Source organism: Micromys minutus (assembly GCF_963924665.1).
Source record: "Micromys minutus genome assembly, chromosome: 22".
NCBI lineage: Eukaryota > Metazoa > Chordata > Mammalia > Rodentia > Muridae > Micromys > Micromys minutus.
Genome location: NC_137957.1, coordinates 13,538,221 through 13,565,555, shown reverse-complemented (window position 1 = coordinate 13,565,555; position 27,335 = coordinate 13,538,221). Strand labels below are relative to the sequence as shown.

Sequence of the window (27,335 nt, the reverse complement as noted above, 5' to 3'; positions counted from 1 at the left end):
TGAAAGTACTGGTTAGACTTCCTCCATAAGCAGGAGCAAGCTGAAAGAAGAACAGCCTGGAACTGACTGCCACAGAGCCCTAGACATGAAGAAAAAGTGTGGTTTATTCTGAAAAGTTAAGAGAAAAGTAAGCCAGCCTTGTGCGTGTCTGTATTGTTGTTCTGACCACAAGGTAGAGATGCTCTGGAGTAAACATGGTGCAGTCTATCTAACCTATCAAATAGTCTAAGCAATGCTCTCCAAGTTTAAGAACAACTGTAACTGAGGTAACCACTGGAGTGATGAGAGGGCTAAGACACCATCACACTGAGATAAGCTGTGATCATCAGGGCAGCCTTCATGAACACAGGATTCCGAGTGAATATACTCATGGAGCAAGTTCGGGCACGGTTAGACAGTGTAGAATGTGACATGAAGCTGCTTCTATCCTTCTGTCGCTCAGGTCCAGGAAACAAAGACAACAAGCAAGCACACTCTGGGGAACAATCTAGTCAATGCAACTATGATCAGTGATGGAGGAAGAAGCCCTCAAAGGCTCCAGATCCCTGCATCATGGACCTGGATTATGTCTCATGACGACAAAGTGTCCATCCCTCCAGGTGGCTGCTTGCCCCCAAGCTTTTGCTACATCACCCTTTTACTGACCTCATCCTTAGGTTAGTATGGGTCAAGGTAATTCCTATCTTCATATAAAGTTAAAAACCCAGTGTGTAGAGCAGAATGGTTTAAACCTGCAATCCCTGCGCAAGACTGAGACAGGAAAATAGGTGGACTATTTAACAAGACTATCTCATAAATAAGTAAGTAAATAAATAATGCTCTGCCTCAAAAATAAACAAACATTCCCAATAATCAAACACCAAAAAGTAAGAGGTGGGGCCGAAACCCAAGAGTCTTAAATTTAGTCTATGATTCTACAAATTACTAAAGAAAATAGTTTTCTACCTTCAAGATTCCATGAGTCCACTGTACTAAGTCTCAATAACACTACTGCATTTTTAAGACTCAGTTGTCAAATTCACTGCAAATAAATGTCTTCCCTACAGAATATACTGAAGAGATTTATTCCAAAGTCCCACTCTCAACAATCTAAAATAATATTCTACAGTCTGACTGCACTTTATTATATGCTCTTGAGTAAAACAAATAACTGTGATACAGATCTATATAATGGTCAATTCCCATAATAAAAAAATTAGCAGAGAATTATGTACTGTAATATTCACTTCAGCTTTAAATATCTCAATCTTCAGTGTCTAGTCTATGGCAAGCAAAAAGTGTTTTGATGTAAATAAAATTTTGGTTCAAGTTATATTATCCTTTGAAAAAGAATCTTTAAGAAACCTTGGTTTTTTTTCCTTTTAAGCCTTTGCTTTCCTGATAGGTCATCACACCAACAGAACAAAGATCCAAAAAGAAACAACATGAAGACCAAACAAAAGCCTGCTAAGGCCTCAGACAACACTAGGCACACTTATAAGCAGGAGGGCCAGATGCAGGCATGGCACGGCCACTCCCATTTGATGGGGCAGTTGTCGTTTCACAAAAGTAGCAAACATCCCGTTGTGAGGAGCAGTTCTGTGTTGGAATCCCAGAATGACCAAACATAATGCTTCAAACTAAAAGGGCCTTACAGTTACTTTCCTTAGTTTACAGTCATTTTAGTATCTTCATCATTTCAAACATGGCATACATTATAAGCATCATGATCTTTTACTTACTTGTATTTTTCCAAATGTTTCATCAAAGGGTTTTTTTACTATTAAGGAAAAGAAAGAAAAAAGAACTATTAGCATCACTCTAGCACTTCAATCCTAAACAAGTACCTGAGAAGCCAGCACATGCGGTTCCACCATGCACATACGCAAACCAATGTGAACAAACTGGAGGTAGAAGCCGGGAAAGAAATAAGACCAACTATGCTAGACAGTCTCACTTTTAATTCATGCATGCTTTTCTCCACCACAACTGAAAGCAAGGGTTCTGGTGTTTTACAAGGAATCAATTCAAGTCTGCACTGGTCCTTAGTAACACTCCTTAACCCAATGCTTTGCTCACTCTCTGCCAATTGCTAATGTTCCTGTGAAGAAGGAGTAACAATTGCACATACCTTGTCCAGTCACGTGAAGACTAAGTAAGACAGCCCTATAAAATGCCTGGCACAGCAGCAGCTCACACTCACCATCTTCTCGGTATATACAGCCCACGTTATTATTACTAAGTATCTCATATCTCCACCTTAACTTAGTGCTTTAAAACTAAGTTCTTTTAGCATTTAAAACTCCTAGTATCTACCAAAAACAAAACAAAAAACAAAAACCTGACTCTGCTAACATCTAGAAAAACGGCATGGAAAAAATTAACAAAGTAGCTGACAATTAGATTTTAGTATTTGACAATCAAATATTATAAAGGGAATTTATAGTATTTTCCATGTAATCTTTCTCTACCTAAAATCTCCCCAAAATATGATGCCAGCTTATGGCTAAATAAATAACATGCCATGTCACAACTACTCAGTCCCTTTCCCTTATCACCTATGTCATTATATATAAAACTTGTCATTGTTCACAGACACTTGTAAAGTCTTACTCATTTTATACAGACCACATACTATACAATTCAGGCACAAGGAAGTCCAACCCATCTCATAAAGTAGTTCATACTGACCAGATTTCCTTTCTGAGATGCTTTTCTATTTTTATTTGAAAAAACAGGAAGTTCCATAGGAACCAGGAACTGCCTGATTCTAAGAAAGTTCATGTACAAGACCATTTTGACAAGGTATAATCAAAAAGCAACAGGGAGAAAGCAGTATCTCCAGTTCTCAGATTTTTTTAAAAATGGTCATTTAGATAACCTTTCTCTGTACAACAAAAAAAGGTATCAATTCTGGAAAAGAAATATTTTTAAAAAGTAGAAAATCAGAAGTTCTGAAAATAGGAGTAGAAAATTGAGTTAATATCAAAGCTCATAGATTGCAAAACTACTTTTGTAATTGCATTAAGTTTTAATGTGAAATCTGAATACTCTGAAATAAAGCTAGGTAAGCTCAAGTGTGACTGCCAGCAGAACTATATGTAAACCATCCCGCAGACTGCTCCTCTAAGAGCTGCCACAGCAGACACCAGTGTAAGGCACATGAGGAAAGATGGAGACAAGTAGTCGGTGCTGGAAAAGGCTTAGTGACATATAAAGTAAAGCCGCACCTATGTATAATCTGCTCCGTGTCTCACAGTGTTACAATTCTAAAGGAAGCTGGGGGAGGCTGTCAGAAGGACTGGGAAAGAGAAGTAACACAGAAAAGCAGCCATGTTGAAAACTGCTCGCGTCTTTCGTATGCTAGATCTGTGTTTCAAGACCAACACTGAGAGCTGACACATCTCAAAAGCCGAGGGAGGGTTTTCTACCCTTCAGTTAATATTTTCCCCTCAAAAAATGCCAACAAGTGACACACAATAAATTAAGAATGGTGAGAATAAAATAGAGTCTTATGGTTAAGTTTTAGAAGGAAACTTTATGTAAGCACAGCAATTCTTAAACAGTAAGTCAGCCCTCGAATTTTGAAGAAGCATGTTCATGCATCTTTCATCCCTCAAATCACTTTAGTATTTTTAAAGCACCAATATACTCAATTGAAGCTGCATGGTCTTTACAGAGAAAAAGATCTGTCATGTGTTAAAAAATCCACAAATATTCTTATCAACAATGACCTATCTAAAGATGTGGAAATGTGGCAAGTGCAGCTAAGACCTGAACTTCAAGATCATCTGACAGGAGAACTCTGTCACTGTCTTAGCTGTCTCTTCTCTCAGAACTGAGTGAACCTCGGTACTCATCTTGGCGCACAGTGACAATGCCAAGCACTCCCAGAGTCTGTTCCCATATCCTAAGGCACAGTCAGCTACAGAACCACCTCCTTCTACAGCTTCACATCACTGCCTCTTCTCAGATTTTCCCAGGTGAGCCATTTCCTCTTCTATAACCATACAACTCTCCAGGTCATTCCAAAGTTCAGATATACCAAACTCTTCTTGTACATACCTTAATACTTTGACTTTTCTTTAAACTACATGACTACAAATCAAATTCCTATAATGTTTAATTTAATCTTCAAAATATTCCAGTGGTTTCCTAAATTTTAGATTATATATATTAGATTAAATATTAGATTTTATATATATATAACAAGACACAATTTTATTTTCTTCAAACTCATGTTACCAGTTTCAAAAATATAATATGTTCTGTCAAAGCTTTCAATAAATGTAAACTTTTTCAGTTTTTAACCTAAACATTTACCAACCACTATGAATTCCTAAACAGGAAAATTATTATGAAGGTGTCTATGAGTTGGGATACTGTAGAGTATGTGCTATTCTTAACCAAATAAACTGATGACCTTTCCAAAGGACTCCATATGGGCCACAAGTGCCAGTAAAGAGATCAGTCCTTTGAGTTCTTCATGCTAGACAATGTAAATCTGGGCACTGAATGAATAACTGTATTTGCCCTGGTGTGGAGTGTTTATTTGGCTTACAGGTCCATCCTTTAGGAAGCCAGGGTCAGGTGTTCAACACAGGAATGTGGAGGCAGCACCTGCAGCAGAAATCATGAAGGATGCTACTTACAGAGCCAGCCCCACCTTCCTAGGGCACCGCTCCAATGGGCAATCAGGAAACTGACCCAACAGACATGCCCACAGGACAATCTTACAGAGATATCTCTTAACTGAGTCTTTATCCCCAGGTTATGCCTAGGTTTGTGTCACAATGACAGCTGGTGCAACCTAGGACCCCTGCCCTCCTGATACTTATGTTTTGCAGGGATTCAAAGAAACAATGAACAAGTGAATGCTAAAAATACATATATGCCAGGCAGGACTAAGTATTATAGATAGAAACAACAGGGCTTGATTGTGATGGAAAGAAACTGTGTTAAGATAATTGGAGAAGCCCTTCGGCCAATAGCATCTCAAGACTCCTGGAGGAGCATGCCACAAGACTGTAAAATTTGAAGGTTAAACACAGGAAAACCAGCCAAGTACACAAAAGCTGGAAGGTACTAACATGGTATGTTACTCCTGGAATGAAGTAGCCAGTTCATCTATAAGGAGACAGCCGCAAACAGTAAGAAACTGAGACTGTAAGATCAATTAAGGGAGTCAGTATGTAGGATCTTAAACATTTTTACTCCAAGGCAGGAACTTCAGAAAACTAGAAGCATGAGTAATCCAGGTCATCTTTTAAAGAACAGCACATGTAATAAGGAGCAAGTCTATCTGGCTGAATAAGTATCTACTAAGACCAGAAAAATGGGCAATTGTATATTCAATGCTTTTCTTCAGTTTTCCCTGGGTCAATACAATTAGCTTCACAGTATGCACTCATATTTTTCTATTCTAAGAATTTGAAATTAAAGTAAATACAGTACACAGATATTTTGGTAAATATTTTAAAAGGCAGCTACCGGTTCCTAAGAGTTCTTCTCCTTGAACCACTCCAGCATGGCACCATGCCACGCTACCCACAGGTACTCTCTAGCTGCTCTCTCCTGGCTCTCTCTGCCAGTAAGGAACTCTGCTCACATTCCCTGGAACCTGGTAAAATCAGGACTCTAGAGGCCCCAGCAGTAGCTGGTCCCTGACAACTCTGACCTATCACAGCTCCTTGCCGCAGACAGACGCTGTCCACACCAGCCCAACCAAATCAAAACTCCAGAAACTTGTAATTTAACAATGGCTTTATCTCAAATTTTCTCAGAAGATTTTACACTCCATACCATAAACTCAGAGCCAAATATAATTTGCCCATCTAGACAAGACAAATCATTCTGTACAAACCCATTCTTTTAAATATTTCTATCAACGTGTATCTGTGCAGAGACACACAGAAAGATCATCTATGTCTTCTTCCATTTTCTCTTCTTCCCTTCCCTCCTCTCTCTCTTGCTTTTCTTCCTCCTTCCTTCCAAAACTTTTCCCTGCCTACCCTTCCTTCTCGTCCAATGATAGGCTTTGCTTTATCCTGGACCTGCCTCCCTGCATAATGACATCTTCACACAGAAAGATATTTTCCCAGGAAAATTCTAGACATTTGCTTTTTCTGGTAATTTTCATTCTCTATGTTCTCTGCTTTCTTTCTACCTTGAGTCAAGTATACAGCTACAACCAAGGCCGTACTTTAACTCACTACAACTGTCCTCATCTCAGATGCCTGTGTAGTCTTAATCTGATTTAACTATGTGGTGTTCATTTCTTTCCCTAACAAGAACACAAAAATTTCTTCCTCTCACAATACCTGGAGAAGTTTGGTGCTAAAGCCATTAAGAACAGTCAAGCTCATGTCTCACTGACACCAGAAAGGTCCAATGACCCTGACCACTGTGCAGTCCTCTCAAGTGACAGCAATTACTGCAGCACTCCTGACATAAGTGCCTCCTTTAATAGAACACCACAGTTTTAAAGAACATAGTACTACATTTTGTTCAGAGACACTGACCCGTAAAAGGTTAGGCTACCTCCTTGGGATAAATGAGCTTTTCTTAATGGAACTGATGACAAAATTAAAATCTATGTCAATAACTAAAGTATTTTTCTACCTTTAAAAAAACGAAGAGCATTTTTTCTCTTGCACTTTCAGATGTTGAGTTACTAATCCTTGACTCCTTATGATATAACACATCAAAACTAGCAGGTACATGGCCAGAAGACTGCTGGTGGAGATACACTATAGGCTCTTAGGCAAGGAAAGCATCTCAAAACAAGTTCTCAAGTACACAAAAGGAGATGGATGTATCAGTGATGTGTCTGTCCCAGTCCCAGTCTTTCTCTGAACAAAAGCACCACATTCACAAGACTGCTTTGGAACTTTCCCAGTGACATCAGTTTCTAACAGCTGTAATCTCTCAATGTAGTATTGAGATAGGTCATTTCGCTTTAACTTGCAAAGCAAGACATTGGAAAAAGGTATTTGTTCTATGCACTGCCATGCTTAGTTACAGGAGTTAAGAATAAAGATATGCCCACCTCAGTTCTCTATAGAGCAATGACTACAGACAGGGCTACAGGGCAGCCTCTTACAGTTCTAAAACTCTGCCAACTAGCCCAGGCGTGGTGGTGCACACCTTTAATCCTAGCACTCAGGAGGCAGACAAAGAGTACTCAAATGTGCGAATCCCACCTCTACCATTAGTGGGATTAAATGAACTGATTCCACGGAAGAGGAGGGGAGGGAAGGAGGAGGGAATGTTTCCAACAGCTGAAGAACACTGCACCTGTGTGGCAAGTGCTTCAGAATGTCACCAACAGCCAGGCTGATCTAAATATGAACAGTGAACAAGGGAGGACATGCTTTTGCAACAGTGACTGCCCATTTGTTTCCTGAAAATTTGATAATTATCCCTGGCCTTATTAAATATATGCTCATTCCATAACAGAGCCTCCTGAGGTAGACTTAGAAAGTCCTTTACAGTCTGTTGCCGTGAGACTTGCGTTCAGGGGACACTTATACCACCTCACCCTAGACATAAAGGATCCTTCAGCCATAGCACATTACCAACCTGGAATAGAAATAAAAAGTCAAAAAAGTTGATTCATAAAAGGGAAGGGGGGGAAAACATTCTCTAGCACACATATTCTATTCTACAGAACTTCTAGTTTGTCATCTGTCTGTTTTAAGAAGAGATAACCCCATGTGACTTCCAAATAAAATATTCTTTGAAAAACAAGTTTATAATGTCTTTATAAAAATAAAGAGGGCTTTAAGTATGGATATCAAATACTAATGCACAGAAAAATGTACTTAATGATATAAAAGGTCAAAATTCAGAATTAATAGGCCAACCACTTTCTTTAAATGTGGTTAGCTCTTGCTCTTTGTATATGGCAGATCGTGAGCATGGCAGCGCACACCTGGCTCTTAGGAACCAGAGTCAGGCTAACAAGCTCAGAGCATGCTCCAGCCACAGAGAGAGACAGTGCCTGCAGGAACTTTTCTCTTTTAAAAAGAAATAGCATGCAAAACTGGTAAGACTATAGTTGAAATTGCTTATCTTTACCAAGTTTTTAAAAAATTATTATTTATTTAATGTATATGAGTACACCATAGCTGTCTTCAGACACACCAGAAGAGGGCATCAGATCTCATTACAGATGGTTGTGAGGCACCATGTGGTTGCTGGAAACTGAACCCATGTCCTCTGGAAAAGCAGTCAGTGTTCTTAACCATTGAGCCATCTCTCCAGCTCCATCTTTATCAAGTTTTAACTTTACACTATGGTTGTACTCAGGTCTGAGATCTCGGTTACAGAAACTAAATGGAAAAAAAAAAAAAAGAGAGAGAGAGAGACAAGCAAAGGAAACACAAACCATATAAATAAAAGGACTATACATGCATAATATATATATATATATAAACAGGAGGACCATATAGACTATATAAGCAGTAGGACCACATAGACTGTTTAAGCAGTAGGCCCATATAACACTGGAGAGTTCAGTAGTTACTTGTAAGTGAGGTCTCATGGCCCAGATCTAAGTTCCGACCATTCAGTAAGCTGAGGCAGGCAGAATGATTAGTTCACTCACTGCCTGCCTGGGTGAGCTCAAAGTCATCTTTGATAGCTTACTGAGACTTTAAGCTAAACAGCCAGACCCAATGAATAAATGAATGAATATATACTTTTTCATACTTGCACGAAATATTAAAAGTCCTTCAGAGAGAAGAAGCATGATTCAGGTAAGAAACTTGGAACTAGATAAAGAAATGAAGCACATCAAAAGAGAAATGTGAAGATAAAACTATAGTCATTTTTCTTACTATTAACTAAATCTATTAAGAAACTTAATAACTACCAAAAGCAAAAAACATCAAGCCCAGGTGGTTTACTGGTGAATTTTACTAAAAATCTGAAGAATGTAACTAACTGTCAACATTATCCTTCAGAAGATGGAAGGAATACTTAACTTATCCTATCAGACCAGCATCACTCTTAATATCAAAACCAAAAGAAGATACTATAAGAAAGTCATACATCAACAGCTGTCATGAACTCAGGTGTAAAATCCTCTACAGAACAACTCAAATCTAACAATGCAAAAAGAACAACCTAATTAAGTGTTATTTAGCCCATGTATACTTGGCTAACTTCATCATCTCAAAGTCAACTAACTTCATCCACCAAAAAGGCCAAAGAAAAACCATTTAATGAAACTTATTACCCATTACTAACTCTAAAAATGCTCTGTAAACCAGGGCAGATAGAAACTACCTCAACTCTGAAACAATACCTTCAAAAAACTGACAACAGGTTGACAACAACAGAGCTCTATTTATTCCCAACAGCTAGAAAATGGAACCAGCCTACATGTCCAGAAAATGATGGACAATGCTATAGTGGTACATACACGTAATTAATTTTATTCAGCTATAGAGAAAAATGAAATAAAACTTGAAGGAAATTGGATGTAACTGAAAAATATTGTACCAGAAAAATCAAATATCACAACATGGTTTCTCTCAACTGTAGATCTAGCTTGCAATGTTTAGAATTAATTGAAATGTCTATAAAGACCAGGAAGTGACCAAGGGCCATAATGGATGCAGGCAAAAGGCCTTGAGGGCAGGGAGGGCAGAGCACAGGGGACATGAAAATGAGGTGTTGCAAGTGTTTAACAGGTACAGGTTGAAAGGTGGAGATAAAATGGGATACAGGGAAGGAACTAACAAAAATTAAGGACATACAAAGTGACGTAGAAGCTCATTACTTTATATATAAATTAATTAAAAAACACAACTAAAAAAAAAAAAAAACAGAACAGATACCATTTATGGGTAGATAGTGCCAATCCCAAAGCCATGGTTATTAAATGAAAATTTCAGTGCCAGGTGCAGGACGCCTCTCAGTGCTGTTGACTAGCAAGGCCACAGAGACCCTCAAAGCTACACAGCTGATGGCTACGTCCCGCGGCTGCCCGAGAGTGGTAAGAACCTGCTAAAGACACTAGACACCCAGGTCAGTGATAGATAAGCCAGGCTGGAACTGAAAGAAAAGCTTCCTCCCTGCACACTGGTCTTCATAGTACCTCAATTTGCTATGCAGACAGATGAAGGAAAAAGATTAATCAATGGTCACTCTTGGCTTTGTACCACGTACACACATTGCCAACTTACCAGGCACGGCTTGCGCAGTATGGCTATATGGAAACCACCAACTGATTCGATCTGAACTGAGGTTCACTTGCAGTAGGAAGTTCAAGTCTCTTACTAAGAATTTAGACAAAGGTCCATGACCAGGGAGGTAAAAGGTCCTAGAAATGAACCTACTACTCTTATTTTATTAAAGAAACATGACATGCCCTCAAACTTGGTGATGTCTCTTTGCAGTGGAGGCCACCTAATTCAGAGACTCATAGCTGGTCAAGGTGCTCAGAACAAGTAAGTGTTGAGCTTAGCCTTACAAGGTATGTACCACATCACTCCCTCTAAGGGTCAGAGCGCCCCCAAGAAGGGGTAGAAAGAACTGAAGAGCTGGATGATAGAGGAGAAAAGCCATGAAAATGTCTTAGAGACAAATGTGACCAGAGCTCTTATGAACTCACAATAACTACAGTTGCCTGCAAAGGGCCTCAACATGATTGGGCAATAAACATCCAGCTATCAGGGAGGAGCTGAGGCAGTTGTGGCTACTAGAAAGGAGAAAGAAATGCCTTTGGTGATGTAGCCACCACTGAGTTAGTGACTCATGCTCCAGGGGATAGCCTTACAACTGTGTCTCTAACTGTCTGGAATTCCCAAGCATGACTGAGACTTTAACACAGCACCTGCCCCAGTGCTCAAGGAGCATCATGGAAAAAAGAGCAGAAAGACCGTTAAAGCCAGAAGTCAGGGAGGATGCCACTAACAGTGTCATCCAGACATGGCAGGGCTGTGAGACTCATGGCTGTCTGTATGGACACAGCATGATCAAAGCAGTCAGCATGGCAGCACGGACCTGGTGAACGCTGTGCTCAAAGTCCACCAGCTGACGCACTACCAGCGGTTGAAGGCTTTCTTCCGGGGTGTGCTCCAGTGGACGGTCCTATACCCATGAGCATGTGAGCAGTACTAACTGGACTCAGCAGAAATGGGAAAGGACACTGGGAGAAAACACAAAGGAAGATGACATGAAATTGGAATAGGAGATGGCATCCTCTGCATGTATGAGATTTTCTAAGACTAAATAAAAACATTAAGTCAACTGCCCTCTTATACACCAGGCAAGGGACACGTGAGATACAACACACACAAAAGCAAGAAGAAACAGATAAAGTAAAAGTCAAAGGCAGCACTGCCAGGCTGGCCGGCCTCTCTCTGCAGACTACGGAGCTCCCTGAGTCTTCTGCTTCTCAACACCACCCAACTAGTGAATTGTTTTTGCTCAAATAAACTTAAATTTATTTTGTGAAGTTTTTTTTTAACAGTATGCTATTCCTTCAGATTCCTTTTATTCCCACAGAGCTTTTATAGCATACTTCAAATTCCAAATGTGATTTTAATGTAAATTTCTACATTAAGTTTAAGAAAGTGTAACTGTTCTAAAACTTCCTTAGTTATTAAAAAAAAAATCTAACTTTATATTGAAAAGAAAAAGTGGCCTTCTGAGAGAGCACAAGGAAGCCTCCATATCTAAGAAGTTTCCAACTGCACTTCTACATTTTGACCATGTTCAATTTCTGCTTTATACTCAGATTTCCGAAGCTTCATGAAAAGCTCAAGAATTGAACTTGCCAGTTGCATAACAATACTCTGAACAAATCAACATGGGTGATACTTTCTCTAAAATCTAATCAAGCAACCTTAAAATCCTGGAATAAAACAAATTTAGTTTATGTACCTTTACCCCATCCACAATGGTTTGAATACATATTACTAAAGCTCCTTTGTTACAGGATAAAAATGCCCTGGGATAATTATCTATACGCAGATCTTGGTTCCACCAAACACACACACCATAGTCTATTTCTTAAATCTTTGAAAAGACTTAGTATCCTTATGTAAACAACAGAGCTGCTAGGGAATTGTTGTATTTCACTTTTTGCTAACTAAATTTGTCCTCAACAACTTCACCTACACAATATACTCTGAATATTCTCAGCCCCATGTTCTCCTCTCCCTACCACTCCGGTCAAACCTCCCCACTGGCTCCTTTCCAGTATTTCTGTTTTGTTTTGTGAGCCACTAAGTTTAACCAGGTGGTCTCTGTGAGCATGGTTGTGAACTATCCAAGGGAGCCCGATGAGCTCACCTGTGGGTACACAGCTGAAGATGAGGACTCCCTTTTCCCAGAAGCATTCAGCAGGAAAAAGCAGCCCCACCCCACCCCCAGCTCTTCCACCATCTGTGACTATTTCCAGGCCTACTATTGGATAGGTCCAATGAAGGCAAGAGGCTGCTGGGGGTTCATGACTGCAACAACCCCCAGCACCCATGCACAGCAGAGGGCACTTTGCAGCCCTTCTTTCTCTCCTTACAGTCTTTCTATCCCATTTTCTGTGATATTCCCTAAGCTGTCCAGGGGACAGTAAAAATGATCTGTTAAGTCTCAACATGCAGCTGTTTTGAACAGCCAGGAGTCTATGCACTCACCCACACTCTCTGCAGAGAAAAGCTTCTCTGGCCATAGCTTAAACATGTCCATCATGGGAGTCCTCAGCTACTAAGTTTTTAGAACTGAATAATGCAAAACATTTCAGTACTCAAGTCACTGAGGCACACATACATAAACTCAGGGCCCCTTGAACTAAGCTATCACTAAAATGTTCTTAACTACAAATCCAAAGTCACAGTAAAACCTGTAAAAACCCAGTTTCTTTCTGGTTTGGTGTTTTGGTTTTGGTTTTTTGTTTGTTTGTTTGTTTGTTTGTTTCCCTGTGTGGCCCTGGTTGTCCTGGAACTCAATCTGAAAACCAGGCTGGCCTTGAATTCAAGAGGTGTGCCTGCCTCTGTTTCCTGAGTGCTGGGATTAAAGATGTGTACCACCACTGCCCAGCTAAACTGTTCCTTACACCTGAAGAAACTTGGCTAAACAACATCCAAATTCTACCACTGCATAACAAAGCAGGCAACTCTGAAAATTCCTTTAAAATCAGTTACTTTATGTCCCAAAAAGTATCTTAATTTTAAAAGTTTTAACTCACCAGGGGTATCCTTTCTTCCTCAGGAACCAGAATTATTATTCGTAAATTGGGGGTAGGGGACAAAGAAGCCTCATGACCCACTGACAGAGTTACAAACTATTTACTTGTATTCTCAGTGTCTGCTCTAGCTGGAAGACTTACTAGAATGTTTCTACTTTAAGTAACATGCCCCATTTTTGTCAAACCATATACCCTAGTATACTCTATTTTTAAAACATCTGAATTCAAGTAGCATGCTCACAGTTTTATTTATATTCCTCGAGGATTCATGACTAAGCAGTAAGTGATGAAACCCGGTGTCTATTATTTAAATCTCTATAGAAACTAACAAATGATTAAACATCTTTAAGAAAAAATGTGGTGAATGTGTAGAGAGATGACTTGGCATTTAAAAGCACTTGTAGCCCTTGCAGAGTCCCTAGGTTCAATCCTCGGTGCCTACAAGGTGGCTCATGAAGGCGTGTAGCTACAGGGGATCTGATGACCTCCCTGGGCACCAGGCATGCATGTGGTACACATATACACATGCAGGCAAACTCATGCATATTAAACAAACAAACAAGAAGGAAAAGGAGGAAGAATGAAAGAGAAGAAATGCAAAGCAAGCAAGCTACAAGAGTACTGCCGCCCACTCCCATTTTGCCTGACCCGCTGGAGACTGACCCAGACTTCACAAACACAAGCAAGTGCCTTGATGCTAAACTGTAGTTCCAACCCACAGTAAAGGGCACTGCAAGATTAAAGATGTATATTACACATCATCCATGATTCTGACCAATTCAAAATAGAGAGCTGACTGTTTTCCCTTTTTGAACAAAGAAGGCTGTGATGACTAAAGAATTAAATTGGAGATGCTAAATATAAATGTACTATATAATATACAATAAGCTGATAAAAATGTATATAACGCAAATGTGATTACTAACAGCTTCCCAGAAATCTTCTCAAATACTGACAAAGTTAAAACCCTATACAAGTTTCACTCATCACTGGTTTTCTCTTCCTAACAGGAGCCTGACTGCCCCGTCTCACTACAGTCCACTGTCAGACAGAACACCCCTCATTCCTGTCTAGTTGCAAGAGTAATAGAAAGCAGTTAAAACTGGAAATGGGAAAGCAAGCGTACAGGACTGTGAGAACAGATGCCAGTACTACTGTCATTTCAAGCTAAGAGACATATGGTGCCTAAAGTAAGGAGCCATGCAGTCAAGTCCTAAGGACAGCACAGGACAGAGGTGAACCTCATTTACCTGCCTGCCCTATCCCTGAGTGGCTGTGTTCAAAACAGAGGGGTTTAAATCAAAATAGTTGTAAATTTACTCTTGTACAGAATATCTGTTTATCTCATTATATGTATCTATAAACTGATAACAAAACCTTTATCATATTACTAGAAATATTAACTATAAAATTATATAGAATATAACGCATGGCACAATGTAATCATCCCAGAATGAGCCATTAAATCTAATTAAACCAATAATGCAGAGCAGTCTAGATCTAAGCTGCCCCAGTAAAGACTAGCCATGTGTCTACTGAGTCTTGGAAAGATTACCAGTCTGTTGATTTATACTCTGTATAAGACTCCCTGAGTTTTGAATACTTAGTACACACACAAAAGCACATAAAATATTTCATCAGCAATTTCTACACTGGTTATTAAAAATGATAGTCTAGCTATACTAGATTAAATTAATTATTAGTATTCAGTCTACTCATGTCCTTATATGCTTTAATGTGGCTATCAGAAAATTTCAGCTAATTATATATACTATATTTCTGCTGAAAGATTCTAGTAAAAAAATCATTGCATTGACGTTTCAAATTCAAAATGGAACAAAACTATCATTATGTTTCACAAAAATTATCCAAGAGACCAGATATCTTACTGCACTTTAAATTCCTTCTAATAGGGCAGTTTGATTTTAATGTCCTGTTTATCAAATCCATTTTATACCTTCCAGTTTCCTGACTGCACCCATTTGACTGTCTATTCACTGGAACAAAATCTTCCCACTATGGTAGAAGAATACTCATCTTACTTTCCAAGTTATCTGAAGAGCACTTAAGCCAAACAGGTACTGCTCCTCAGCTAGTATCTTATTCTAAGATCCGACTGAGGCAAGTCTAAGAGGGTATTTCCAGGAAGGAATAAGCAGGAGAAAGCTCCTCCCCTAAAGTGGGCAGCACCTTCAGGCTGCAGATACAAAGAGTTTGTAAAAGGCAGTGCTGCTTTGTCTACCTGCCTTGCTCATTGCCAGTAAATCCATCAGTCTTTCTGCTGCTACAATTGCTGAGGGAGGGAACTCAGCATCTTAGGCCTTCCACCACACACTGAACCCCCACAGCTCAGGTACGGTCCAGGCCTCCAGAGCCAAACTGAGAGTATTGAGAGCTGAAGAGACTGAGGGCTGAGAACTTTGTGGAGTGAGTGGCTGTAGATACTCTGCCTTTCTAGAATGCAAACAGCTATTGCTGGCTACCAGTCACTGTCATGCGAGCCTAATAATTCCATACTATGTGAGCATAATAATGCACGCACACACACACACACACAAACACACACACACATTCTATTATTTCTGTTCCTCTAAAAGCAACATTTCTGCCTCAAATTCAGTACTACATTTACAGTAATGTAGTATACTAGATCATTACCGATCTACCTTCTTTTAGCACCATTAAAGTCTAGCTTCTGGTTGTGTTTTAGGATATATCATAATAATATAGCTACAAAATAAAAGATTCTTGTTCAGTCCAGGAAATAAGAAAGATACTAATTAGATGGTATGTAACAGTAACACCTCCCCTTTTCTACTCAGAGAGCACAAGAGATATATTTATAAGTACTGATAAGGACTATAAATTTAACATATTTTACTACTTACTAACATTATTAGTAAACATAGCACTGAGCTGGACAAGTGTTTCTTAAATTATACTACTATTGTTGAAGAGTTCTAGCTTACAATATGAGAAGTACAGTTTAGATCATTTCAGTTTCTTCAAATCATTGATATAAAATTTCCTGTAAAACTCATTGGCTGAACATAAGGAGTACTTGAATATGCTGTTACCTTAATAGCTATAAGAACTAAGGCTCAAAGATTCTAAGTACACCCTCACCCATCAGGCAGTAAGCAGCGCCTCACTCACACTGGAGCTGGGATGCCCAGCTAACACTCAGCTGCAGGACCTTGACCAAGACACCTTTTCTTCCACGGTCCAGTTTCTCACAGGGATAGTAGAAACTACTCTCATAAAAATTGGTGTTCACACATAGAAAGTTGTTAATGGTTCTTTTTATCAGTTAAGTCTTTAGATTCTGAAAGGGATACTCGAAATGGTAGTTTAAAAAATTTGTCATAAGTGTAAGAATGCTTCTAGAACATCTTGAACTTAGCAGCAAACGTTCAGATTTATAACATCTTCATTTGGGGCACATTTATTCTCTATATTTCTTCCCCAAAAAAGCTTACATTTAAGTTTTTTTAAAAAAAATAATAATACCTATATTAAAATATGTATGTACAATTGAACTGGAGAGATGGCTCAGTGGTTAAGAGCACTGACTGCTCTTCTAGAGGTCCTGAGTTCAATTCCCAGCAACCACACAGTGGCTCACAACCATCTGTAATGATGTCCTCTTCTGGTGTGTCTGAAGACAGCTACAGTGTGCATATATATATATATATATATATGTATATATATATATATATATATAATTTTTTTAAATCTGTATGATTTATAGACAGAGTCCTCACTTAAGAAACTTTTGACCAAAGCTAGGTGGAGAGAAGTTCAGCCTATACTAACTCTCAGCACGAGATAGCAAACTTGCAGAACTATGTTTCAAAGTTACAATAGACAAATTCAAACACTGTTGCATAAAAACAAAATCCTAAATCCTCGTCTAAATTTTAAAGTATACATACCAACACTCTAGAACATTTCCTTTCCACTAGAACAAACATTAAAAAAATTGACAACACAAATTTTAGTCAAAAAGAAAAACCACGTATATTATGTATCTAAACCTCTTCCCCAATTTAAACCCTAGGAAACAATTAGTTTTATACTGGGAACCCACATCATAAGCCTACTTTTTCCACCACTTTTATGACTGTACAACTATTTTAAGAGTTAGAAAGTATCTTACGATGGGTTTATGTATTATATACTACAGTTTGTATTAAGCAGACACCCCTTCCCCATATATCTACGAATTAATCTATAAACTCTTCAAGTGAGAATAGTTGCACACAGTTTCTAGTAGTTGAGTATAATTTTGTACTTTCCTTTCACAGATTAATTTTAGCAGTTCTTGGATCCCACACACTAATCTGCATAACCCACCCAGTTCATCATGTTATAGATAATGGTCACAAACAAGAACTGAGTACTAATTTTCTTACCCATATAAAGGCAATCTAGCATGGTGACTAACAGCTACTACAAGTTTCAACCCTCCCCTTGCAGGACTGCCTACACAATCCTGAGCAAGGAAGTTCCTTGGCCTCGCCCTTTCTGTCCATCCTACAGTAGGAAAACACCCGTATGAGGATTACTGAGTGCTTGGTCCTCTGCCTGGAACACAGCACCCAGGGAGTTTAAGTGTTGCTATTCCTACAGCCACACGCCAAGCTTTACACTTATTATTTCGTTACCCCACTTAATTCCACAGACAGGACTCAGGCTTACAGTGCCTACTTAGCCTTAGTTTACAAGCTGGTAAGTGACAGTGCCAATTCACACACACCCTTATCCCCTCACATCACTTACTTCCATGGTGATAAACTAGCTCTCGTGATGGTTCATAATTTCAAATTCTTCTACAGATAATTTTAAAAACACATTCTCATTGAGAAATTTTCTTAAGTTTCTAAAATCGTCAAACTTGTTATAACAAACATCTTGGATTTACAGGAATAGTCTTAAATCTAAAAACATTGTTTTCTGATCATTTTTCACAAATAAGTACAGGTATTTTTTTTTCAAAAGTTTTAACCCCATGTCAATAGCAGGTTTCACCTTCTAGAGTTGGCTAGTTGATATCCTTCTAAAGACTGAAGTATTCAACACCCACAAAGTGGCACACTTTACTTTAAAGGGACTACAAAAAGCAGCTACTCCTTCAGCAACACACAGCACAACCATGCTTCTACCTTGACGTAAAGGATAGTTCCACTTGAAATTGAAAAACAATCCTAAATAAAAGTTTCTCTATATAATTTTTTTTTCCCAAATAGGAGCCCACTTCTGCATCTCTAATTCTTTCTCATGGTATCAATATTCCTAAGTCGTTTGAGCTCATGACCACAAAATAATCTTTTGATTCTGAACACAGAAAATAAAGAGGTCGACAAGCACACTTCTTTCTTCAAAGCAATTACCTTAAGCCCTCCTCCACTCCCAATCACTGGCGCAGGTTTCATAATATCTTGCTTATCCACTGCCCGCCACACCTTCTAGGAAGTGTGACTGTGTCAGCTCTGTCTAAATCCCCCAGGATTTTCATTGCTTAACCTACTAAACTAAGTCCAAGCTTGGAATTCAGGTTGATTGGGAACTACTTCCTACCACTGATCTTGATGTAGTCTAAATCTCTGTGGGAACGAGTTATTTTCATATACTCTCATTGGAGTAAAAACTGAATATACAAGAAGCTCATCAGTGTATATTTAAAGTGGTTCTCAAGTCTGCATGAAGAATGGGACTCCTGGACTGAACATCTGAAACTTCTGGTATCTGTCACATAAAATGGCACAGCATTTATACACAGCCTCCATTCATCCTCTTCTGCACTCTAGATCTCTACCTTTCACACAAAATACTCCATAAGTAACTGAATAGAAATTTATGGCATTGCTATAAAAGGCCATTGTACCATACTGTTTAGACAATAACAAAGTACAAGTTTAGATGCAAATTTCTGTCAAATATTCTTGATTGGTGGCTGGTTAAATCTACAGATGTGTCTATACATACAGAGTGGCTACGTTGGTACTTATGTAATCATTTATTCATTAAACTAAATCCTGGGTTATAAATGAGCCAGGAATACTAAAGTGATTTAATGCTTAAAGCCACCCCCACGGAGGAATCAAGCACCTTTGTTTTTAACCACTAGACAATTATATTTCTAATAAAGTCACAAAACAAAGAGAACTGAAATTCAAACCCAAAACTGAATGATAAAGTCTGTATCTGACCTACAAAAAGATTAAAGCTAGGGCATATAATCTATCTATCATGGTGGGCTCACAAAATAATACAATGTAGTAAACACTATGAAGAAGTTCTTGTTTCAGTGAAGAAGCTCTTCTGAGTGATGGGCCAATTTTAGATAAACAAGATAAAATGTTTGAGTTCACAAGGAAAACTTTAAGAATAAATAGTAGAGAGAAAAAGAAACTATTCCCAAGAAATGGACAATATGTTCAAAGACACAGAATGCCATTACATACTCAATGTCTAGTTGGAAATGAAGGTGGACAGGGCAAGTGTGATCTCAGGACAATGAAATCAAATTTAAATTTAACTAGTAAGAGAAAGTCACTGGATGCTCTGAAGCCAGGGACACTAATTTCCTATATGCTTTAGGATACACAGAGATGGATTGGAGAGGCTACTGCCTGCAAGCATAGACTTTGGGCTACAAAAAGCTTGGGCAAAAGCAGAAGTGATAAAAACAAAGATTGAGCCAAGCAGCAGTGGCACACACATTTGATCCTGACACTCTGGAGGCAGAAGCAGGGGGATGTGAGTTAAGAGTCCAGCCTGGTCTACAGAGCAAGTTCTAAGACAGTCAGGGCTACACAGAAAAACCTTGTCTCAAAAAAACAAAACAACAACAACAACAACAACAACAAAAAGATTGATTCAAAGAAAACAAAGAAGAGCTACTGAACATAAAAATAGCAACAGGGCCAGACATGGTAAAGTGAAGGGAAAGAAAATCTAAGCAAACCCAAGTCTCTCTCTCTCTTGAGCTCTGGATATATATGGAAGCATCACTATCAGACCAGAGAAGAGAGGGGCAAAACCAGGATAACAGTACAGAAGGTGGCAGATGGTGCGGGGACTTGGGACATCCAAAAGACATGCATTCAGAAAGGATGTTTGAGAGAATACTAATTGAGAGGAAAGACCTTGAGAATGGATGAAACACCCACCGCAGGGAAACAGGAAAGATGGCACTGAACATAAAGCTTCAAGGACTAAACCTTTAAAGCATAGGCAGGAATGAAAGCTAGGAGACACTGGTGCTGTGTAAGTCAATGCACAGAATCAACCCAAGGGAAGAGAAATGAAAGCTGGCTACTTGGTGACTGGGAGGGAAATCCTGGGAGGGAAAAAAAGCAGACAAAGCCAAGTCATCAGCAGAGAAGGAGAATGACTATTGACTGCAAAGCGAGCAGTGAAGTAGAATATGGAAGTGAACATTTTTAGGATAGCCGATTTAACAGTTTTACAGGGTGAGAAGAAGACCTGTGGTGAAAGAAATTCTTAAAATATACCTTTACACTTAAACTCAGTACATGGAAAGGATACCTATAATGTTAAGAAAAATACAGGTTGCTTAATATGCAAAGATGTCACTTAAAATTCAGACTCCTACTCCATTATGACTTCCCCAAGCCATAACTGACTGTCACATGCCATTTTCCCTCACAGGCAGTTCCAGAAACACTGGCATTCTTTCTGATCGTCCAACACGCACGCTAGTTACACCTGCCCCTCTCTTCCTGTCAATAGCTAACCCTCTAGGCAACCCTGATCTTGGCTCACGTGTCCCCTCCTCAGAAAGGTCCACCTACCTGTATGCAGTATTAGCTACGCCCCCTCCTTCAGCTCTATCTCCAGACACTATCTTTTTTTCTAGGATGTAGGTTCTCAAGATTTCTACCACACATCCACATACTGTTTCAACACACTTCTATGTTGTTTAAAATGTTTAGCATGATAGGTACTTTAAAGTAAAACTTAACACATATCATTTGAATGAAAAGCATACCTATTTTTGTTTAAAATGTAAGGAAGGTTCTAAAAGGAGCTAATAATATTCCTGGTATAAATTAACAAGAATGTGCACAAAATTAGAAAGAGGGAAATACATAATTATACTCATTTTTTTTTTTTTTTTTTTTTTTTTTGCTTCACCTCTCTTCAAACTGTCTACAAGAATCATGTCTCTTGTTCTGGTTCTTTTCTTTTAGTGAGCTGTCATGATCTAATCACCTATGGGACAGTTTTACTGCAGGTTAAATTTGTGAGTTGCTCTGATAGTAGTTTAAAGTTAGAATGCTTGTTCTTGGAATTGGAAAAAGCTTAGATCATCTAATTTATCACCTAATTCTGAAAACATAAAAGCAAACTAAGAAGATTAATGAGTAAAACTAATTTAATAAAAGATCCTAGTTTAAAAAAAAAAATCAGACCAAAATAATTAAGAGCTTTTTACTTTAAAAGAAAAATTAGAAGACCATTATACATTGTATAATTTCAATAGTAACTAATAAAAAACTTACACATAACCTACAATCTTCTAGTGAAATTATTACTGAAGCAAAACTTGAACATACTATTTGACCAATGATCATTACAACTAGACATTATAACAAGAGATTCGGAATACATACAGGGAGTGCAAGTGTACACTCTTGCAACCGTAACAGTGGTAAGTGAGCAGACTGACTGAACAAGCAGGAATTCTACCTACTCTGGCTTACCCTACGTCAAGTGCATCACGGATTCATCACACTTTGATGCAAACTTCTGCATCAGCTACTTTACTGTGTTATCTAATGGAACTGGTGATAATTAAATGATAGATTCAAAAACAATTAAAATGTAAATATAATTTACATTAATTATTACTTCATTACATATACAATTTATCAGAAATACAGCAAATTTTATTTGAACTTCTAAATAAATATTATCTTATGCTCACAACTCCAAAGTTGGCAGCTATGTCTACCTCTTACATGTAAGAATGAGGCTAAGAAGTTAGGGGTTGATCCTTTCAGCCAAGCCCTTGGTCATCCTAGCCCTTGTTTCCACTCAGGATGTCCAAATACCATGTTTTTTATGAATTTTTTTTTTTAAGGAAACTACCATCCTATCCAGCATCCTGTTCAAACTACTTGAAAATTAAGTCCATAACAAAGCATTAATCATCCACCGTACAGTGATGAAATAGATATAAAAGTGGCTTTAATAAACCTGGGTCATTACTAATTCCATATGAAGTCCTATCCAATGCTCTACCTTTAGTAAGCACAATAAAGATGCCCTCCTATCTGTAACACTTTACAAAAGACATGCAAAATAGAAAGAAACTGAAACCATAATAAATGATACAAATCATAGTCCCTTGACTCACTAAACTTTAAAATGGACACTTCTTGACCTACTTATCCTATCCATTAAATGAAGGTAACCTTTCCCTGAGAGTTGCTGAAGACTAAATAAGACACTATGGAAGCACTTAGGTTTAAGATAACTGCAAGACAGATGACAGTCATTAGAAAACAGAGGCCAAAACAAGAACTGTCATTTAACTCCTGAGTTTGATTGAGAGAAAATGGGAGGGGAGGGGGGTTTCCCTCTCAAACATTTAAGGCAGGACACAGCAGATCATTCTTGCTCCTAGAGAGCCAACTGAAGTGAATGCTCTTGCAACCCTGTCATTTAACAACACTGCAGTAATCTGTTTACTATCTTGGACTTAAGTCATATTGAAATCAAAGCTCCTACTACTCAGTCTTCCAACAGCATCTATTCCATTACCACGGAATAATATACACAGTAAGCCAACGTTATAAAAAATAATACTGTAAATTCATGTGAGGAGAAAATTCTTCAGGGGAAATGGAAGAAACACTAAGAAACCTAACAACAGTCCATTAAGTGTCCTATTTTATCAAACCTCATCCTAGTCAATATTAACATGGTTTTCCCGATTGGGAAAAGTTCCAACCACAGTAACCTACATAAGTCTCTTGGTCCATTCAAGTGCTTTCCCCTTGTGATCCTTGCCCAGAAATGTTTTCTCTCTCCAATGCTCAAAAGGTAGCCTCCCCCCTACCCCCCATACAACCTAAAATAGCTCACCCCAATCACTGCATCCTTATGTCCTCACAGGACAATGGTTTAAGTTCTTACTGTTGTCTTGATTACTCGGTATGGAGGAAGATGCTGGCTTAATGAATGCACAAGCCTGCCTATAGTCATTTACCACGACTGACTGACTCTGAGTTCCTCTGCTAAGCCTACCATGACTTTCTTCAGGGTTGGAAGTGGATTGAGAAGTGAATAAAGAGGTGTGTCCTGCTGCCTTTTTAACATTCATTCTCTTTAAAGAACTTAGAGAACTAACTACCTATATTGTATGTGCCAGAATTTCAAAAAAACAGCACGTTATCTTTTAGAATCCTAAGGCATTTAAAAAGAGAACACCGCATGTATGGTGCTGCCTTAAAATGGCAATACTTCAAAAACTCACGAGCAAAAGACATCTGCTGTTATTTAAAAATAAAAGGAATTAAGACATTCAAGTGCCTTTTACTGACAGACTTACAAGGTCTTCTTTGGTAAACTGTTTTAAATTTGAACCATGCAGAAAAACTTAGGAACCAGCCCTAAGACATTATTCTGATACTGGTAATAGTGCCCCTTCTCAAAGGGAGGATGAAGCATGTATCCCCCCGCCCCCATTTTTGGTGTTAAGTAAATTTCCTGCAGGTCAAGGTCACCACTAGGCACGCTGCTTTGGATATCTGGCCCTCGGGGTTTACTTAATACTTACTGAGTCCTCCGTCCTCGGGTACTCCTGTCCCTCTCATTCCTAGGTAAGTCAGTCCCAATATTAGGAAAAATAAGCAGGCAGCAGTTAGGAGGGACATCGACAAGTAGTGGGCACTGAAACTCCCCGTCGGAGACACCTCCTCACGTTTAAACTGCTGGAGAAGTTCCTCTTCAGGCTCGCAAAGCTTCGGCTTGCCATAGGCGTTTTTCAGGTAGGTATGATTGGAGCCAGTATGGTTGGCGTGGTTGATCCTGAGTGAACCAGGGGCTGCGGCGGCCGCCCCGGGAGGGATGCTGTTGGCATACAGACTGGGGGAATCCAAGCCGAAGGCCCCGCCGCCTAAGTGATTATTGGTTTTGAGGAGGGGCCCTGTGGGCGACTCCAAGGTTGAGTCCACGTCGGGGCTCGGCGGCGACAAGAGCGGGGCCAGCTTCTTCGCGCCAGCACGGTATCGAGGAATGGAGTCCACTTGCTCGCACCCTCCTCCTCCCGGCTCGGCCGCCGCCTCCTCGGGGTTTCGGCTCCTGTCTAGACTCCCGGCAGCCGCCGCCCTGTCATTCATCGCGAGTCCTCCCCCTCCTTGAACCGAACTCTCCTGCCGGCTGCCGCCAGATTTAGCAGTCAGCGCGGAGAACGGCTTACTATGGCTCCGTCTGGGTCGGTGCCGGGAAAGGGAGTCGTCCTTTAATACCTGTCTGGCCGAGGCCACGTCGCCGTCGTCCTCCTCCTCCGAGTCCGAGTAGTGCTCCCGGCAGCTGTAGGGGAGAAGCCGGCTGCCGTTCACGGCTCGGCTGGCCCACAGCGGCTCCTCGGCCTCGGGGTCCCTGTCCTCCCCGTCCGCTACCTCCTCGTCCACGTCCTCCGCGGCTCCGTCGCTCCCCGACGGGGGCTGCGGCTCGGGGCCCGCCGGCCTCCGCGCCCCCCACCACGAGTGGGGCTTCCTCCGTTCGGCCGAGTAGCCGCTCGTCACCTCGCCGGCGGCCGGCGACGCCGGCGGCGCCTTGAGTCCGCGGTACTGGAGCGCAGCCCGGTCCCTCCGCGCGCCGCCGCCGCCGCCCGCCTGCTCCCGCGGACTGGCCTCCACGTCCGACTCGTCGGAGCTGAAGCCCAGCAGCACTTTGCTGCCCGCCGCGGGGACGGCCGCCGCGCCCCCGGAGCCTCCCACGGGGCTCTCGGGAGCCGAGGCCGACAGGCGGCCGAGGCCCGCGGGGGTCCGTAAGTACCCCAGGTCCCCCGAGCCCGGCCGGCCCCCTATCCCCGCCGGTGCGGCGGCTGCGCTCGCCGCGGCCGCCGTGTTATTGTTATTACTGTTCCGCGTCTTGTTGCCGCGGCCCCCCGCCCGGTGCTGCTGCTGCTGCTCTTCCTCGCGAAGCTTCTTCAGCTTCTTGAGGTAGACCGGCCGGGTGCTCTCCGTCACAGGCCCCGGAGACAAGCCGTAACGGCGGAGCTGAGAGAAAAGCTCCTCATCCGAGAGCTGCTGAGGCGCCGAAGCCGCCGCCGTCGCCGCCGCCATTTTCTCTCCAGGGTGTTTTACAAGCTCCGCGCTACCGGAAGTGACGCGCCGCCCTAGACCCTGAACTAGACCGGGCTGCGTCGCCCTTCCAGCGCCACGGGCGCCTCGGCCAATGGGAGGCGCGGGAGGAGCTCACCTGAGCGGGAAGGCGCCACCTGAGCGGCGCGGGCCGGCGTGACCGCGCTCGCCCGGGCGGCCGCGGCTGTCCCGCTTGTCACCGCCGAGCGCCGGCCGTTCGCCTCCACACCTTGACCTCCCCCCCGGGGTCCTGCCACCGCGCCGCGGGCGTGGAAAGGAGCCCTGCCCTCAAGTTCATGGCGACACTTTCCTGGCTCGGATCGGTATGGAGACCCCGAGAGCGACCCTGGATCTGCAAGTTCGCCGCCCGACTCTAGGCTCATTTTGCCTCTCCGTTTGACTTTTTTTGTTTTATTTTAGATTAAGTGGTTTTTCCCTCGCTGCCTTTTCAGAGACTGCTCTCCTTTTGGGAGAAGTGGACTAGATCGTTCACAGAACAGTTTTCAAAGATGACAGCTACTCTTGGGTGTGTATAATTAACTTTTTGTCTTGTTTTTTTTTTTTTTTTCTAAGTATGATGACCTCATATGTCGTCATGTGTCACCATAAGTCAAATGTCATCATTTGGAGAAATGAAAGAGCCCTCATATGGTTTGTTTTGACTGAAGAAAGACCAGCTCACCATGCAAACACTTGCCTAACACCTATCCAATACTTAATAAATGTTTTATTTATTTTGAAATATTTTATTGCCCCTTTGGCTGTATACTCTCCGTACAGTGGAACTTTGCGTCTATCATTTTCAATACTGGAAGCACATTAAACACTTGTTGGATGAGGCCATGAACTTCGAACCAATAGAATGAGTTTAAATTTAGGGGGCCTGAGGAAAATGCCTGGTGAGATCAATAAACTTCCCCCATCCCACCCCCAAATGAATAAGAACTGGAAATCCTACCTTCATGGTCACAAAACATAAGATGAATCCTACAGAGGAGAAACTTGCCAGTTTTGATGAAGAGTGCCTCCCCTTTGCTTAAATCCTGACAGAGCTGGTGTTACTGAGTACTTAAGCCCTAGAAGCTGCTAGGCAATCCTAGTGCCAAAAATTAAACATCATAATTTTTGTAATGTTGCTTTACCCTATAGCATCTATGCAGAATAGGTTAGTCGAAAGCATCGATATCAGCTTTTCAACACCCAGTACCCCATGGCAGAAAAATACTTAGTAACCTCAGTTCTTAATTTCTAGCAAATCTTGCCTTGTCTTCAAAACAAAGACGGCTTCCCTTTTTCTTGAGACTTTAATGTCACAGATGTTCCGGAATGTACAACTGTTAAGCAGGACACCAAGAGTGTCTGACCCACTATACCTTAATGGTTAGGATGACCCAGACTTATTGCCCTAAGTTTTGGAGTGGAGACTCAAATGACCATAAACTTACTGGACCTATGTCTCAGATAGCAAAGGAGTTCACGTGGAAGCTTTGATGTCAGCCAAACTGAACATCAACCCTGTCCTTTCTGTTACTTTTCATCTTAAATCATTTGTTCATTGAGTGGGAATTCCAGGCATCTGTGGTGGTTAACAATGTCAGCTTGACTGGGTCTAACAGATGTGAGAAGACACACTTTAATTCAGGGTGGGACCATCCAGTGGGATACTAGACTGATTAGAAAACAGAAAGTTGACTGAGAACAAACCACTGGACCTTTCTGCTCCCTAGTTGCACATGATCAGCCACCTCAGGTTTCTGCTTAGTTCTTTGACTGCCATGAACTTTGGCCTCATAATATAAGCCGAAATAAACCCT

General features: G+C 40.7%; 1 protein-coding gene across 1 annotated transcript in view; it reads right to left on the bottom strand.

Annotated features, from left to right (window-relative positions):
* LEMD3 (LEM domain containing 3) overlaps positions 1–25,503 on the bottom strand; it is a gene marked incomplete at its 5' end in the record, with an annotated part of 46,404 nt that extends 20,901 nt beyond the window's left edge. The window contains 2 exons of the mRNA XM_080935042.1: positions 1,722–1,759; positions 23,991–25,503. Of these exons, the coding sequence (XP_080791168.1) occupies positions 1,722–1,759; positions 23,991–25,503 (1,551 nt within the window). The remainder of the gene's footprint in view (positions 1–1,721; positions 1,760–23,990) is intronic.
* Positions 25,504–27,335: the final 1,832 nt, after the last annotated feature.